Source organism: Neophocaena asiaeorientalis, unplaced genomic scaffold (genome assembly GCF_003031525.2).
Source record: "Neophocaena asiaeorientalis asiaeorientalis breed wild unplaced genomic scaffold, Neophocaena_asiaeorientalis_V1.1 scaffold37, whole genome shotgun sequence".
Classification (NCBI taxonomy): Eukaryota; Metazoa; Chordata; class Mammalia; order Artiodactyla; family Phocoenidae; genus Neophocaena; species Neophocaena asiaeorientalis.
In genome coordinates, this window is record NW_020174269.1 from 807,639 (window position 1) to 822,613 (window position 14,975).

General features: G+C 42.3%; 1 protein-coding gene across 2 annotated transcripts in view; it reads left to right on the plus strand.

Annotated features, from left to right (window-relative positions):
• Positions 1 to 6,353: 6,353 nt before the first annotated feature.
• The window catches only part of BHMT (betaine--homocysteine S-methyltransferase), a 21,319-nt gene continuing 12,697 nt past the window's right edge, over positions 6,354 to 14,975 (plus strand). The window contains exons 1-3 of one of the 2 annotated variants that reach the window (XM_024755729.1): positions 6,369 to 6,457; positions 9,410 to 9,523; positions 10,034 to 10,166. In XM_024755729.1, coding sequence (XP_024611497.1) covers positions 10,067 to 10,166 — 100 coding nt within the window. In that variant the 5' untranslated portion in view covers positions 6,369 to 6,457; positions 9,410 to 9,523; positions 10,034 to 10,066. Of the gene's footprint in view, positions 6,458 to 9,409; positions 9,524 to 10,033; positions 10,167 to 14,975 lie in introns of both variants that reach the window. The other variant, XM_024755728.1, reaches the window with a different exon arrangement.

Below are 14,975 nucleotides of genomic sequence, written 5' to 3' on the forward strand. Positions count from 1 at the left end.
CAACGAGAGTTCCAGTTGCTCCCCATCTTCCCCAACATTTTGTATTTTTCATTTTAGTTATTCTGGCTGATTTGTAGTGGTATCACTGGAAGCTGGTTTCTGAAAGTACCAACTTCTTTTAGAAATTCTTTCTAAATTATTTATAACCTGGGTAGGTTATAAATACCAAAAACGCCAAAACTCGGGAAGTGGAAGCTAGAGAGAACCTCATTTTTTTGGTACCCCTCATTTTACTCTTTGGGGTTCCTATTATATGCACATATTAACTTGAAAAACATATATGTTCCTATATTCCTGAGGTTCAGAAGCTGGTGGGTGATGATACTCAGTTATTACTTGTGTTGTCACTTTTCTAAGTTAACTGAGGGCTGTGCACTGGTAATGATCTTAAAGTAGACTAAAATCATGGGTCTTCCCTGGTGGCGCAGTGGTTGGGAGTCCGCCTGCCGATGCAGGGGATGCGGGTTCGTGCCCCGGTCTGGGAGGATCCCACGTGCTGCGGAGCGGCTGGGCCCACGAGACATGGCTGCTAAGCCTGCACGTCTGGATGACTGTGCTCTGCAACTGGAGAGGCCACAACAGTGAGAGGCCCGCGTACTGCGAGAAAAAAAAAAAAAAAAAGAATCCGCCTTTTAATGAAGGGGATGCGCGTTCGATTCCTGGTCAGGGAACTAGATTCCACATGCGTGCCACAACTAAGAGTTCGCATGCCACAACTAAGACCCGGTACAACCAAAATAAATAAATAAATAAAATAAAAATATTTAATTAATTAATTAATTTTCAAAGGAGACAAAAATCATGTACCAGCCCACCCCAAAGAAATGCTTTCTTTACATGGACGAAGATTTCTACTATCATCACCAAGCTAAAAGCCCTCACCACACCCTCTTTGGATGCAGCTAACTAGTGAAACGGTGATGTGCAGACCAATAGGAAACAGCATGTTTTTTGTGAGAAAAAAACGGTGGGGGGAATCTTTGGTTCCAGCCCAGCAGAGAGTTTCCCATCAAACGTAAGCTCCTCAGCAGGGTCCTCGTGTCTGACACTTCCTGGGCTGGACACCACATCTCACCCCACCATGACCAGATTTTCTCTGAGCCACCGGTGATAATTTCTTTATTTCTCCAGCTCTTCCTTCTCACACCGCACACTCACCAACCTGGTGTGTACTTCCCCTGCAGGTTCTGGACCAGGACATGTGGTTGTCCCTGGGGTATGACTCCTCAAATCGGGAGCTGCGTGTGGGAGCTGATGGACCACACAGACATCATGTGCCAGACCCACGGGAAAAGGGGATCTTTAGCCCCTACTCCACCTTCTCCCATTCAAAGACGCAAACGACATCTTATTCACCTTTCAAAGATGTACGGGCTTCCCTGGTGGCGCAGTGGTTGAGAGTCCGCCTGCCGATGCAGGGGACATGGGTTCGTACTCCGGTTTGGGAAGATCCCACATGACGCGGAGCGGCTGGGCCCGTGAGCCATGGCCGCTGAGCCTGCGCGTCCGGAGCCTGTGCTCCGCAACGGGGAGAGGCCACAACAGTGAGAGACCCGCGTACCGCGAGAAAAAAAAAAAAAGGTGTAGGAAACCAAGGTTTGCTTGCCTATCCCGGGAAATTATGGCTTTTCTTTTCCAGGACCCATTTAAAACAACAAAGTTTCAGTATGACTGGACAAGCCAGGGGTTACACGCAATCCAAGAGTCATCACGTGGAGACTGGACAGGGCAGACTGTTTTCTGTCAGTAACTTGTTGGTAACTAATTGTATTTCTAGTGAATCTGGACTTCTCCTGACCAGGAGAAGGGACCTTTGTGTTGGGCCAGGTGAGTGGCAGGGGCCGTGAGTTGGATGAGGTTATAAAGAGTTTGGAAATTTTTTTTTTAGAAAAACAGTTTACTGAAAAGGAAGAATAGAGTCGCTCTAAAGAGTATGATCTCTGACAACATTCATCCTGGGCTGAAATCCTCCTCTCAGCTCTGTGCTTGCTGTTGGCACGACCTTGGGAAGGTTCCCATTTAAACTGTGTGCCTCAGTATTGCCGTCAGTAAAATGGGGATGGCAAAGCACCTACCTCCTGGGTTTACTGTGAAGATTACATAATGCCTATGAAGCACTTAGCATGGCTAACTCCACATAGTAAGTGCCCATAAAGTTATAGTTTCTGGTTTTGTTTTGTTTCGAGAAAAAGAAGCAAAAGAACACATGACCAAAGAAGACAGGCTAATTATCCTGTTAGAAAGCATTACAGGAAAGGGAGGAGAGGAGAGAAAATTTCAGAGCTGGAAAGAGAACCTGGGAAGCAATTACCTTGCTGAGAGGATAGTCTGGGAAACGGGGGGTATCCAGAATTCACAGGAACATTGGCTAGAGAACTCTTCTGCAGAATCCAGGAGACTGTACAAGATGGCAGATCTGTGAGCTCTGAGCGAAGCATTTTTGCCTGTGGTGGAAAGAAGTCCTGAATAGTTCAGCAAAAATAAAACCCACTATTTCTCCAGGAACTAGGAATGGGCAGAAGCTGGAGGCAGGAACAGGAGCCAGAGGTATCCTCTCAGCCAGTCGAAGGAAGTGCTTGCTGACCACAAGAGGAAGGCAAAGAAAAAACATGGGAAAAGGTTGTTTTTTGCTCTAAGCATACGCTAAGCCAATTGCAAAAAAGGAATCTGAGAAGTCACCTAGCTTCAGCTTGAATTTTACATAAATAACCAAGACCCTTAAAAGAGGAGTAATTGTGTGATGTGGTTTAACGTGCCTGGTGTGTTGGGATCGTGCTGAGTGCAGCCGTTGCAATGGACAGAGGGAATGAAGTTCAGCTGAGCCTTGAACAACAAGGGTTTGAAAAGTGCAGGTCAACTCATACAAAGATTTTTTTCCAATAGTAAATACTACAGTAATACATGATTTGCAGACAGTTGAATCTAAGGGTGCTGAATCATGGATACGGAGGAACCGCTGACAAGGTGGGCAGACAAGAAATTACAGGCAGATTTTTGACTGTGCAGAGGGTTGGCTCCCCTAACCCCTGAGTTGTTCTGGGACCAGCTGTACTACCAGAAAAGATAAAGTGAGAAAAGGCTGTGTACCCAGGAAAGAGGGTTTTAGGTGAAAAGCCCACCCCCACCATCCCTTTACAATGATCCCAAATAGTGGCAACAAAAAATAACTGAGATTAGTGGCAATAGAAAAATATAAGGGAAGTGAAATCTTCAGTTTGGGGGCTATTTGGGAGAACTCGGACCAAAGGACATCTCACATATATTTGATAACCCCCAATATTCCTTCTACTTACAGCAGAGGTTGAAAACTCACATGCCTTCAAGGTAAGGTAAATACGTGAACCAATCAAGAGTGGAACAACTGGGTGTTGGGCAGACTGGCAAATGGGAAGGCACCACATAAAGGAATTCACATTCAATTTTTTCAAAACACTGGCCTTGCCAAAGTAAACACAGAAGTTGGCCCCATTTCCATGCTACCAGTTTGCAAACACTGTTCTACATGATGTTAAAACATAAAACATGTTCAACAGTTAGAGGCTATATAAAACATTTTTAGTCTAAAAAGATCTATGAAAAGCCACTTTCATTTTAAAGATGATCCCAGTTGAATGGAAAATGAAAAGTCCTGACATTTTTTTCATATGCATATTGATAAAGGGGACATTTTAACTCTTACATGAGATGGAATCTATTTCCCCCTTTTGGGAAAACGGAGGAAATATCCTTTATCTCCGGCAACAAGCATGGTGCTTGAATCATTGTATGCATAGGCCTTAAATGTCTGTTGAATTAATAAATAGGGTAATAAGTGGAGCAAAGCACTAGCTGGAGATGGAACCATAACCTCTCTTTTTGAGGTTATAAAACTGAGGGAGTTGACCTCCAGCTCTAACCCTCCTCTTTCCCTTCAGGATATATTTTTGACCCCAAATGTCTACGTAGGAGGTCAAAGACTTCCGTGCTATATGATCTTCCTCATCTCATTGCTCTAGCAGAGAACAGAGAACATAGACAGCCTTCCAAGAACAGTTACTACGGAACTCACTCCCCAGGTGGCATCCAAGCCACCTTAGTACTTTGTACTTTGGAAATGGGGCACAGGGCCTTCAGAGGTCACTCTGATAACTCTTCTATATCCCGCTGAGTTCATGGTTTGAGGACAAAGAGGGGGTGTCTACCTCACAGAATTGTGAGGAGTAAATAATATTGCATATGTAAAAGGCTTAACGTAGCGCCTGGCACATAGTAAGCACTCAGTGAGCTGTGGATGTTATTAGCTATTACGGAAATAGTAGGTGCATGAATTTTTTTAATGGACCCCATTGGCGTGGGGAGTGGAGGTAGAACAAACTGAGAAGCTGAAGAAAAACAAAATTATTTCAACAGCTGCCTATTAATCATTTCAGAAAAGGTGGAGGTGGATAAGTGACTAAATAAATTAAATTCCCTGCATTTAAATACAAATCCTTATCTATACATGTATACACTTACATAGGCACAGAGTTCCGGAAGAATAGTTAACAGGTAACAGTGGTTATCTCCAGGGAGGACTTGACCTGGGAATAGCAGCTGGGGAAAGACTTTAACATTTTTGCCATGTGTCTATATTATCTACTAAAAGTTCGCAATTCATTTTTAAATTAAATGTTGCTAGTTTAAAATCTCTCCTGAGTTTTGCTGAAAGTGGACGAACTGTGAAATTGAGAACAGCTGCTTTCAGTTTTTACTGTCGAGCCCTGATACTGCCCCCTAGCGACTAGTACCCACCACCGCAACGGCTCTCTGCAGCCCTCACTAGACTCAGCCTAAACCTGCCTGTCTCACCCATACCTGGTTAATATCAATAATATACGTAGTTGACGCATTAAATAACTGAACTGTTACCTACTCATACACTCCAATGCTTTCATGGTCGAAAATCTAGGCACTGTGAAGGATGCCTACATTACCTAATGCCTCATTCTTGCCGGACAGGTGAAATAATAGATCATTTGCATTAATTACAATATGCATCCATCATCCTTCCCTTTTTTCCATTTTAAACTTGACAATTACCTGAAGCAAAAGGACTTTTCTAATTTCTCAGTTTTATCTCAAGTGCACCTAATTTTAGCAACTAAATTTGTATTAATTCATCACTTGCTACAGTAATTTCCTTCTTTGCACTTGTTGAAATAGAGGTTACTGTTCTACATACAAAATTTCCTTGTGCGCTTTTATGTATTTGGGTAAAAGTTTCTGAACTCTACTTCAGACTTTTTAGTTGTTCTCTAGGCTATTTACTCTTACATTGTACATTTTTCTAAAGTAATGTTTTCATTATTTTAAAGTCAATGTGTTCTGGGGGTGGTGGTGGGATGAATTGGGAGACTGGGATTGACATATATACACTAATATGTATAAAATGGATAACTAATAAGAACCTGCTGTATAAAAAATAAATATATTAAATTAAAATTTTTTTTAAAGTCAGTGTGTTCTCACTGTAAAGAAAGTTTGGAAAATACAGTAAAACATAATGAATAAAATAAAAGCAAGACCGAACTCTACCATCAACAGATAACTACTATTAACATTTCTATTTTCCTCCAGTTTCTCTAATGCCTATTCGTTTTTATACACAGTTTTCACGCTGAATTTTGAAGTCTGTAAAGTACATTTCCACTGTCATATATAAACGTTAAGTGTTTGTCCTTGTTAAATATTGCAAAGATATTATTAGAAACTGTAAGGCGTGTTTGGATATAAGGGCAAAGTTCACTTTGAACACACACACACACACACACACACACACACACACTAATGCAGGGTCAGTATCGGACCCTTCTGTAAATGTCATATTTTGTTTGGATACATACCCACTGCGTGTATATCACACAGGAGGTCACACTTCAGGCTGAAGTTCTTCCAAGAACTGCAAGCCTCCTCGTTCAATAATCTTGTAACCTCGGCCTTTGACAAATTTTTGGGCATTGGATGGAATTCTTAGGGGTCTGGCCTAGCGACTTAAGGAAGTAATGATACACGATCCCAGGCAAGGGAGAAATCAGGGTCGGGGACCCGCGAGGGGAAAAGAAGGGCCGGGCACAGGTAGGTCTGAAACCTGAGCGAGTGGCAGCATTATTATTATTATTATTTTACTTCTGGATGGTTTCACCCATTTGGGCAGAACAATCTCGATCACCTCCTCCGCACGCAGGTTCCCAAGCAGCGACAGGCCGGGATCAAAGGCTGGTGGGCGTGTTCCCCGCCCGAGGCCCGCGTTGGACTGCACCGGGGGTGGGGAAACCCACCCCGCGGGAGCAGCGGGTATAAAGAGCCCGGCTGCTGCCGCCGTGCAGCTTCGGGCTTCGCAGGGGGAAACGCTCGCCTCGCCGGTCCTCGTCCGTGTTAAGTACCGTCCGTCCGGGACACCACGAAGATGGCACCAGTTGGGGGCAAAAAGGCCAAAAAGGTGAGTCTGCAGGGGACCCAAGGGCGCTGTCCATCCCGGCCAAAGCTCTGAGTTTCGATCCACAAACCAGCCCCGCATCGCATCTCAGCCGCGGGGAGCGCAGAGGAGCCCTTAGAGCCTGACTGTGACCAGAAGGCCCCCCCGGACTTCTGCTGCAGGACCCCAAGGCGCCTCTGAGTCCCCACTCCTGCCCCCTGACCAGAGCGCCCTCTAGAACTATGTGACCCCCAACTCCAGAGCGCCCCCAAAGCGCTGAGACTCCCAACGTCTTGAGCACTCCCCCAAGATGCGGCTCCTAGACCCACAGGTGCCACTTCCCTCCCCCACGGCGGTGGGACTCGGGGTCGCCCTGCTGCGTGCCCCGGGCTCCTCTTGGGGTCTGCGCCCGTGCCACCGCGCTCGACCCTTGACGCCCCGCGCTTGCAGGGCAGGGAGGCGCGCGCCCGGGCTCCCACCGTGTCCCGCCCGCGCCCTCACAGGCGCCTAGGGTCTCAGGGCCCCTACCTTGCAGGGTTCTCGCTGCACCCACCAGCCCGCCCCGCCGCAGCCCTAAGGCTCTGGCGTTGTTTGGATGATGTAAATTTTCATCCCGCAGTTTGGTTTCAGCGATCACAGAACAGGGCACCATGCGGGCCTCGAAAAGACGGTTTCAGAAAAATTAAGCACAATGGCCGTAAGATATTGAGGAAGGACTGTTAATAAGTTTTAAAAATAAAAACCCAGTAACAAGCCCGCCCTTCCCTGGGGACGAGTGTTTCAGTCCAGATTGTGGGCCTTCGTCTAGTTACTTGGGGGGGGGGGGTGCGGGGGGGGGAGATGGATGGATGCACTGAGAGTAGGACTATGGTTAGGAGTGGGAAGAGAAGGACGGAGGGAGTAGGGAATATGCTTGCCCCTTGGGTGTCAAAGCACCCAACTCCATGTCTGGCAGAGGCCCAGGGAATGGCAGCGGAGGAGACAGGGCCAGGCCAACTGTACTCCTGCAGCTGTAAGGACTGTGGGGGCAGGTCCACCTCCCAAATTCATTGCCAGCCATCCCTTTAGAAACGGGCTGTACCTAGTTTCTAAAGGGATGACCCCACCTCAAATTAAAAAGACCCCCACACAAGGAAAAACATTAATTCAATTAATTTTTTTAAATGCCATGCAGTCCCAGGATTTAAGATGCTGAGATGGCAACCGATTATAGGCTGTCACCTGTTCAGTTAGGTGGAGAATTTTGCCAATCCATATATCTACTAAAGGAATAGCTGATGTAGGCTGGAAAGGACGATTCCCATGGAGATTTAAATTTTTTTCTTGGTTTGGCCCGATTTACGTTGCCATAAATCCTAATCCACTACCCCAGACTCACACTCACAAAATGAAACATTTTAAAGGATTATTTTAGCAACAGATGGACATAAGATGGGAAGAAAAAAAAAAGTTTCTTTGGTAACCTCGTTTCCATGCCTATGTCACTGTCAAAATATGGACAATAATACTTCCATACTTCTGATTAAAATTAAAACATATGTTACAAAACTAACACATGTTCATTGTAAACAACTAGGAAAACCACTAAGAACAGTGTCTACTACATTTTGATGTATATTCTGCTAGTTTATTGTCTAGGCAAATATGTACTTTTTAAACAAAAAGTCTGATATTACACATATTGCTTTGCAACACTTTTTCACGAACAATATCTTGAGCATTTTCTCATAGCACATTCCATTAAAAAAAAAAGCCACTTAGCTTAGGAACAAGAAAGTCTGAAGTTCAGGTAATTTAAAAATGCAGTAGAATCTAAGAGAGTGTTCTTCCTGATGTAATTGTTCAATAAACTAATGTACAGCATGGTAACTGAATCACCACTGGCCACTCTGCCACCAAATATCAGATTCTTAGCTATGCTAGGTGATTGAATAAAATATCATGAATTACGTCACCCAAATGAAAATTAGCAGCCAGTCATATCTCATTTATTTGACTGTTGTTCATGTTGTTTTTATACAACTGCACCGACTAGCAATATATCTATTTTTCTTGTTAATTGGGTCATAATGATCAAAGTTGTAGTTTTAAAATGTGACTTTTTTTTGGAATTTTATTTTTTTATACAGCAGGTTCTTATTCGTTATCTGTTTTATACATATTGGTGTATATGTGTCAATCTAAAAATGCGACATTTAGACACATTGTAATCATGACAGGTATTTGGATTTCAAAATTACATGTGATCAATTCTATATTTTTGTATCTGTTATCTCATGGACTTGACATCTTTTCTATGTGGAAGGGCTATTCAAGAATATATAGCATAGTCCTATTTCACTGCTTTAAGGTAGAAATGTCAGATGTTTCTTTTCTCTGAGCACCAGTTTCAAAATGGTGTGGGAGAGAGGCAGAAGTTGGTGAGGACCTAAGACAGAAAAGCCTACGAATGTCTCTCACAGAATTTGTAACCCTTGTTATATCAGCATTTGTTTTGTCAACCATTATTAGTAATAAATGGAACACAACAGGTAAGTATATTCCAAGTTATTACTTTACACGGCTTTTTCAGGGCTATCCCACCCTCTCCACCCCCATTTAAAATCAAATCTAGATACCATTTAAGGATAAAAGAATCAGGAGGCCATATACACTGCACCTGGAAGACCGTGTATAAATCACTCAGAGACTCTGGACCTTAATTCTTCATTTGTAAAATCAGAGTGACCTAAATTGAATTAGGGTACCTTTTATTTTTAAAGGCTATGAGTTTTTGAAATTAAAAAAAAATGGTTACACTAGAAAATTACTTTCTAAGTCACAAAGCCCTTTAAAAATATTAAGTTCAAAATTTCTCTATTAACACCAGGGTAATTATTGCATAGTACTGTAAATGGAATAGGTATGGAGGTTGGATTAGAAATTAGTTTACAAATATTTTATTTACCTGTCTCTTTCCTGTTCTCTCACTTGTAGAGAGCGGGCTGTGCATACGCATAACTTCCTGGACAGCATAATGCAGCTGCTATTACGGAAACTGAATTTTAACGCCAGAGACAGAAGTCTTTAATTGACTTGGCCCTCTTTGTGGTAGTATCTCCTTCCTTCTGTCTTCACCAAATATCTTTTGACTTTTCAGTCTCAAAATGCCTTAATAACATTGTATGCCACTTCAACTTCTTTATAAAATATAATCCTCTCTTTAGTTTATTGATAGACTAAGAAGAAAGACTAACAATCACCATTTCAAGAAGGTGTGCTTAAGTATTTATTTGAGGCCTTACAACAAAACCTTTTCATTTAATCCCTCTGAAGATATTTATTCAAACATAACGTCCTCCCACAATATTCTTCAAATACTCTTTAATGTGTTCGGAAAGACCCCATCCCTGTCACATACACATGGATACACAAACTTTCAATATATTAGCATTCTGGTGATTCTCAATATAGTCACAAATTTCTGTATAAAATAGATATTTTCTGAGAATTCTAAAGAAATCATACTTCTCAAGAATATGATAGCAAAAGTTCTAAAGGTAGAAAATTGTCTTAAAAATTCAAGTAACAACTTTTCTTCCTCCTCTTCTGTAATTTTAGGGCATCCTAGAACGGTTAAACTCTGGAGAGGTCATGATTGGAGATGGAGGTTTTGTCTTTGCACTGGAGAAGAGGGGCTATGTGAAGGCAGGGCCCTGGACCCCAGAAGCTGCTGTGGAACACCCAGAAGCAGGTTGGTGCACAGCTATATTCTAAGCTCTCATAAAAGACCACTATGTTGACCCAAGTCTAGAAGCATGCCATCAAACAGATACATTCATGCCGTGGTATCCAAATATTTATTATTGCCTGCTGGGCACTATGCTAGGTACATAAGTACAGGTTTGCCTGTTGGGTAAGTACCAATGGCCCGTTGCTGTCAACTATATGTACCTTTCTTTTTTTTTTTGCGGTACGCGGGCCTCTCACTGTTGTGGCCTCTCCCGTTGCGGAGCACAGGCTCCGGACGCGCAGGCTCAGCGGCCATGGCTCACGGGCCCAGCCTCTCCGCGGCATGTGGGATCTTCCCGGACCGGGACACGAACCCGTGTCCCCTGCATCAGCAGGCGGACTCTCAACCACTGCGCCACCAGGGAAGCCCTATATCTACCTCTTGTTCGTTGATCCTCACTCTAGATGAATCCAGAACCTGGCTCACTGCCTTTCTTTGCCCCTCCCTTCTTCAACACTCTAGTTGACTTCAACATCCATACATGTGATCCATCCAGCACTCTTCCTGTTAGTGCCTTGATCTCCTCCTCATCTCCAGCAAACTTTTCCTCCATTCCCACCTTAGCAACCCTCTCCTAGACCTCACCATCGCCAATAGCTGTCCACCTCCGAAATCTCAAGGACAAATACCACATTCTCTGACCACCCCTCCTATCTTTCCTGCTCACTTTCTCTAGTGCTCCTATTCTTCAATCTCATCACGACTCTGGCTCTACCATTTTAGTGTGTTTTAGCCATTCTCCCCCACAAGTCCACCTTCCCTCCTTAACCCACTGTAAGTTGCATGATACAGCATCAATCATCATCTTGCAGATAAGCCCTCTTCCATTATGTATCTGCCAACTAGTCAAATTCATTGTATACTAGCACCACCCTGTTCAACTACCTACCTAACCTGCACCTGCACCCACAAACCTTATTCTCACTTTACTTTTTTGACCACAAATCTTTTATGGACAAGAGGGGAGGTAGGGTGCAATCTGAAGGGGATAAATGCTGTCTCTTAGAGCCTCCGTGTCAGCCTTAAGGAATAGCGAAGATTTAATCTTTAAAAGGGAGGAATGGGTCACTTTTGCAGGTCCATGGACTTCTGAGGGATGTAGGTTTTCAAGGCTAATGGGTTAATCCACCCATATGTCTTTATTCCAGATCTGAGGGTCCCATTTCTTCCTAATCAGACCCTGACTTTTAGCAATAAAATGCTTTCCCAGTTGAGATCTCTGCTCCCTATGTAATTTAGTCCTGGGCCAAAGCCTCAGTTTTTCTGTTCTCTAGCAACAGGAACTGAGTCTCTTTACATACCACCCAGAAGATCCTCAGACTTTCACACATTGCCTGAAATCGGTGATGACTCACCTGTAGCCTTTCATTGTCTTTCTCCAGTATTTGGTGGTACTGAACAATAGCCATCTAGCTCTGGAGTCCTTATAGTTACTACTTCCCCTGGACCTCTCAAACATCTGACATAGTGTACCGGCTAGTGCATTCCCTTGCAAGGGTATCTCATCCTAATTCACTACAGGTTGAAGTTTTAATAGTTGTACCCCTAGAGCATGCTGGGAGCTCCATCACCTGGGATGTGTGGGTGCTCATTACTAGCTAGTCAGAAGAAGATCTGACTCTAAAATGATTCCTTCAGAGTTATTTCCCATGACTAGTTCTGGCTTCAACTCTTGCAGGTCAGTCCACTCAGAAAACACATTATGAAGTAGAGAGCTGTGCTCAGGAGTTCTACTCTTGGGAGTGAACTAAGGGAGTGAGGGAAGCAGGACTGGGCAAAGGGAGGACCTGGAACTAAGCTGTGAAGAGTTGTAACAGAGACCCCAGCCAATCTCTCAGGGAGCTCTGGAATTGCACAGGCCCCTCAGAGTTGTCCCAGATTGAGGCAAGGCGGCTAGTCTTTGTGTTTTCCCCCTACTAACAGACCAAGCCCTGCACACAAGCTGTCAGCGCTCCCCTCCTCCAGGAGAGGGCTTAATCCTGGGCAAAGGAGTGCCCTTTGGCCTAGGGCACTTCCTAGGAAGGGTCTCAGCCAGGAGCCGTCAGCAACCAACACTTTGAAAGAATTTAAATCTTTCAGAGGAAACCAGAGTTCTCGTGAATATTGTATAAGATAATAAACAGATGTTTTTTACGTTAAAGAAGAGCGTATTCCAATAAACTCAGTGATGAAGGATGGAAATTAACCAAGAACATAAACTGAGAGACAGTAGTTTTGAGATCCAGTACAGACTCTGGATCCAGACAAACTGGATCAGATCCTGACACAGCCACTAGGCTGTGTGGCCTTGGGGAAATTACTTAGCTAAGAAAACTGAGATAATATTGACATCTACCTCATAAAGTTGTTATGAGGATTAAATAAATTATATGTGCAGTGTTCAAAAGAGTGCCTGGCTCATGTTAAACACTACAACTATTCGCTTTTGTTATTAACTTGAGTGAGTTGCTTCCTCTCTTGGTAATATTCTTGGTTGTATTAATCTATTACTGCTAGAGAAGTACAGAAATGTGTTCAAATCACACTGTCCCTAAAAAGTATCCAAAGTAGAAGAGCCATAGTCACACTATGAAACCTAGCAAATGTACACAACTTTTATATTTCCAAATCAATGTAGAAATAATACTGTGTTCTACCCTTAAAAAAAAATGCAATTAGTAAGCTTTGGAAGCTAAACCAACAAGAGTTCTCAAATTTTAGTTTCACCAGCGGAGTTTGTTAAAAATAATAAATTCCCAGACCCCACTTATAGATTTGGTTTCATTAGGTTTGTGACAGGTCCAAGAACCTGCATATTTATAATACTTGTCTCCAAATGATGGCAAGGTAAACCCCACTTTCAGAAGCATTGTGTCGAAGGGATGTAAGGAACACAATGGCATAATTAAGACCTGAGAGTGAGAATTTCTAATATATCTATGGTTTGTTTCTTAAGGTCTGCTTGCTGGGTTAAACTCAGAATGAAATATTTCTTGGGCCAAACTGACATTAACGATAAACTACCTTTGCCCAAACTTTGCCATGGAAACAAAATAAGACTGTTGTTTAAACTGCAAATTTCAATTTTGTTAGTCGCGTTTACTTTTTTAAAGTCACACATTAGAGGAGCTCAAGAGAAACTGCTCTGATACTGATTTTCTTTGATTTTATTAATGCAGAAACAGCACATTTGATCTCTTGGCCATTTGTGTCTTGAATATTTTGAGCTTATTTACATGTATTGAGCATTTGCTCTACTTTTTCTTCTGTGAGCTCCTTGCTTTCCAAGAATTAATGAAAACTCCATGATACTGAGTCATCAGATTTAATCCTTTCTGCTACAGACTGAAATTCCCTGTATTCAACTCTGCCAGTGCCTAGTTCAAACTCTGTCAAACACAGTGGACTACAGGACGCATCAGAAAAGACAAATCTGCTTGTAACTTATCTTCAAAGAACCATTTCATATGACCTTGGATGTATTTAACCTTTTCTGGGGTGGGGGGTGGTGAAATGTGTTTAAAACATTCATGCTCTAAATGAGAACGGTGGTCATTGTCATGCTACTTTATGCAAATGAATTTGTTTTTGCAGGTGCTTTTCTAATTTTGTCTGGGTAATAACTAGAATTCATATAGACCCTGAAAAGTTTCCCTGTAGACTGGACGGCACCCAAAACACTTTTGTAGGAGTGGTGCCTGGACTTGACTTTTTAGTGCTGGAAGCAGTGAGAAAGGGAAGGTTATGCTACAAGTCTGCAATTCCTTATCCAAGCCCTTTTGGGGCCAAATGCATCTTAGAATCCAGAATTTGTGGGAATTTTAGAAAGTTAATACATTACATATGCTACATATTGCATAACGCTCTTATTAGGGTCTGAAGTGCTCCCCTGCGCCCCATCAAACACATTAATATTCTTTTTGCATCAAAATATATGACTACCCACACTAAATAGGATACAATTATAAATATCCTCACATTAGTTCAGGTGACATTTTGCTGCCAAATGATTTTACTGCAAATTTATTATCCCACTGAAGAAATACTGCAAAGTTTTATTTGACCTTTTAGAGTTTACTGTGGAATTTCAAAGACTTGCATTTCTCAGGTAAGTGTACAAGGTAATATCTATATTCTGTACATATATGTCTGGGTCATATGTTTTATACATACACACACACACACAAGTTGGTAATATTTAGCTTCTGTGATGCTAAAATAAAACTAGTATAATGAAGAGTGTAAAGCCATAAAATGAATATAATTAATTAGCATAAGTTGTATCATCGTCATGGGAACTAGTCATACCCTATTGTTGGTTAGAGGATGAAAACTCATAGTTTTATGATAAGAGGAAACAGAAAATAGAAATGATATTCAGAAATTACCAGACTAACTCTCCTACTAAAATTTATGCCAAAAGTTGTGGTTCTTGCACTCAGTGGAATCAGCTTTGAATCAGTTTCCCTGGGTCTGGAGGGGTTTGAGGAATCTGAATTTTTTTTTTTTTTTTTTTTTTTTTAGGAATCTGAATTTTTAATTGTCCCCAAGTGAGTCTAGTAGGGTCACACTTTGAAAAGCATGGCATTTTTAAGAAGCATGATGGAATAATCAAATCAAATCAAATCTATTAAGAGTGAAAAGGTTGTCTTCACCTTTCTGACTCACTGCCCTCTGAAAAAATCTGATAAAAGATTATAGACCCTCTGAGCACTATACAATGTACATACATGTAAACAATTTGCACGCCATTCCAGGGTTTTTGCTTGTTTTTTTTTTTTTTTTTTTTTT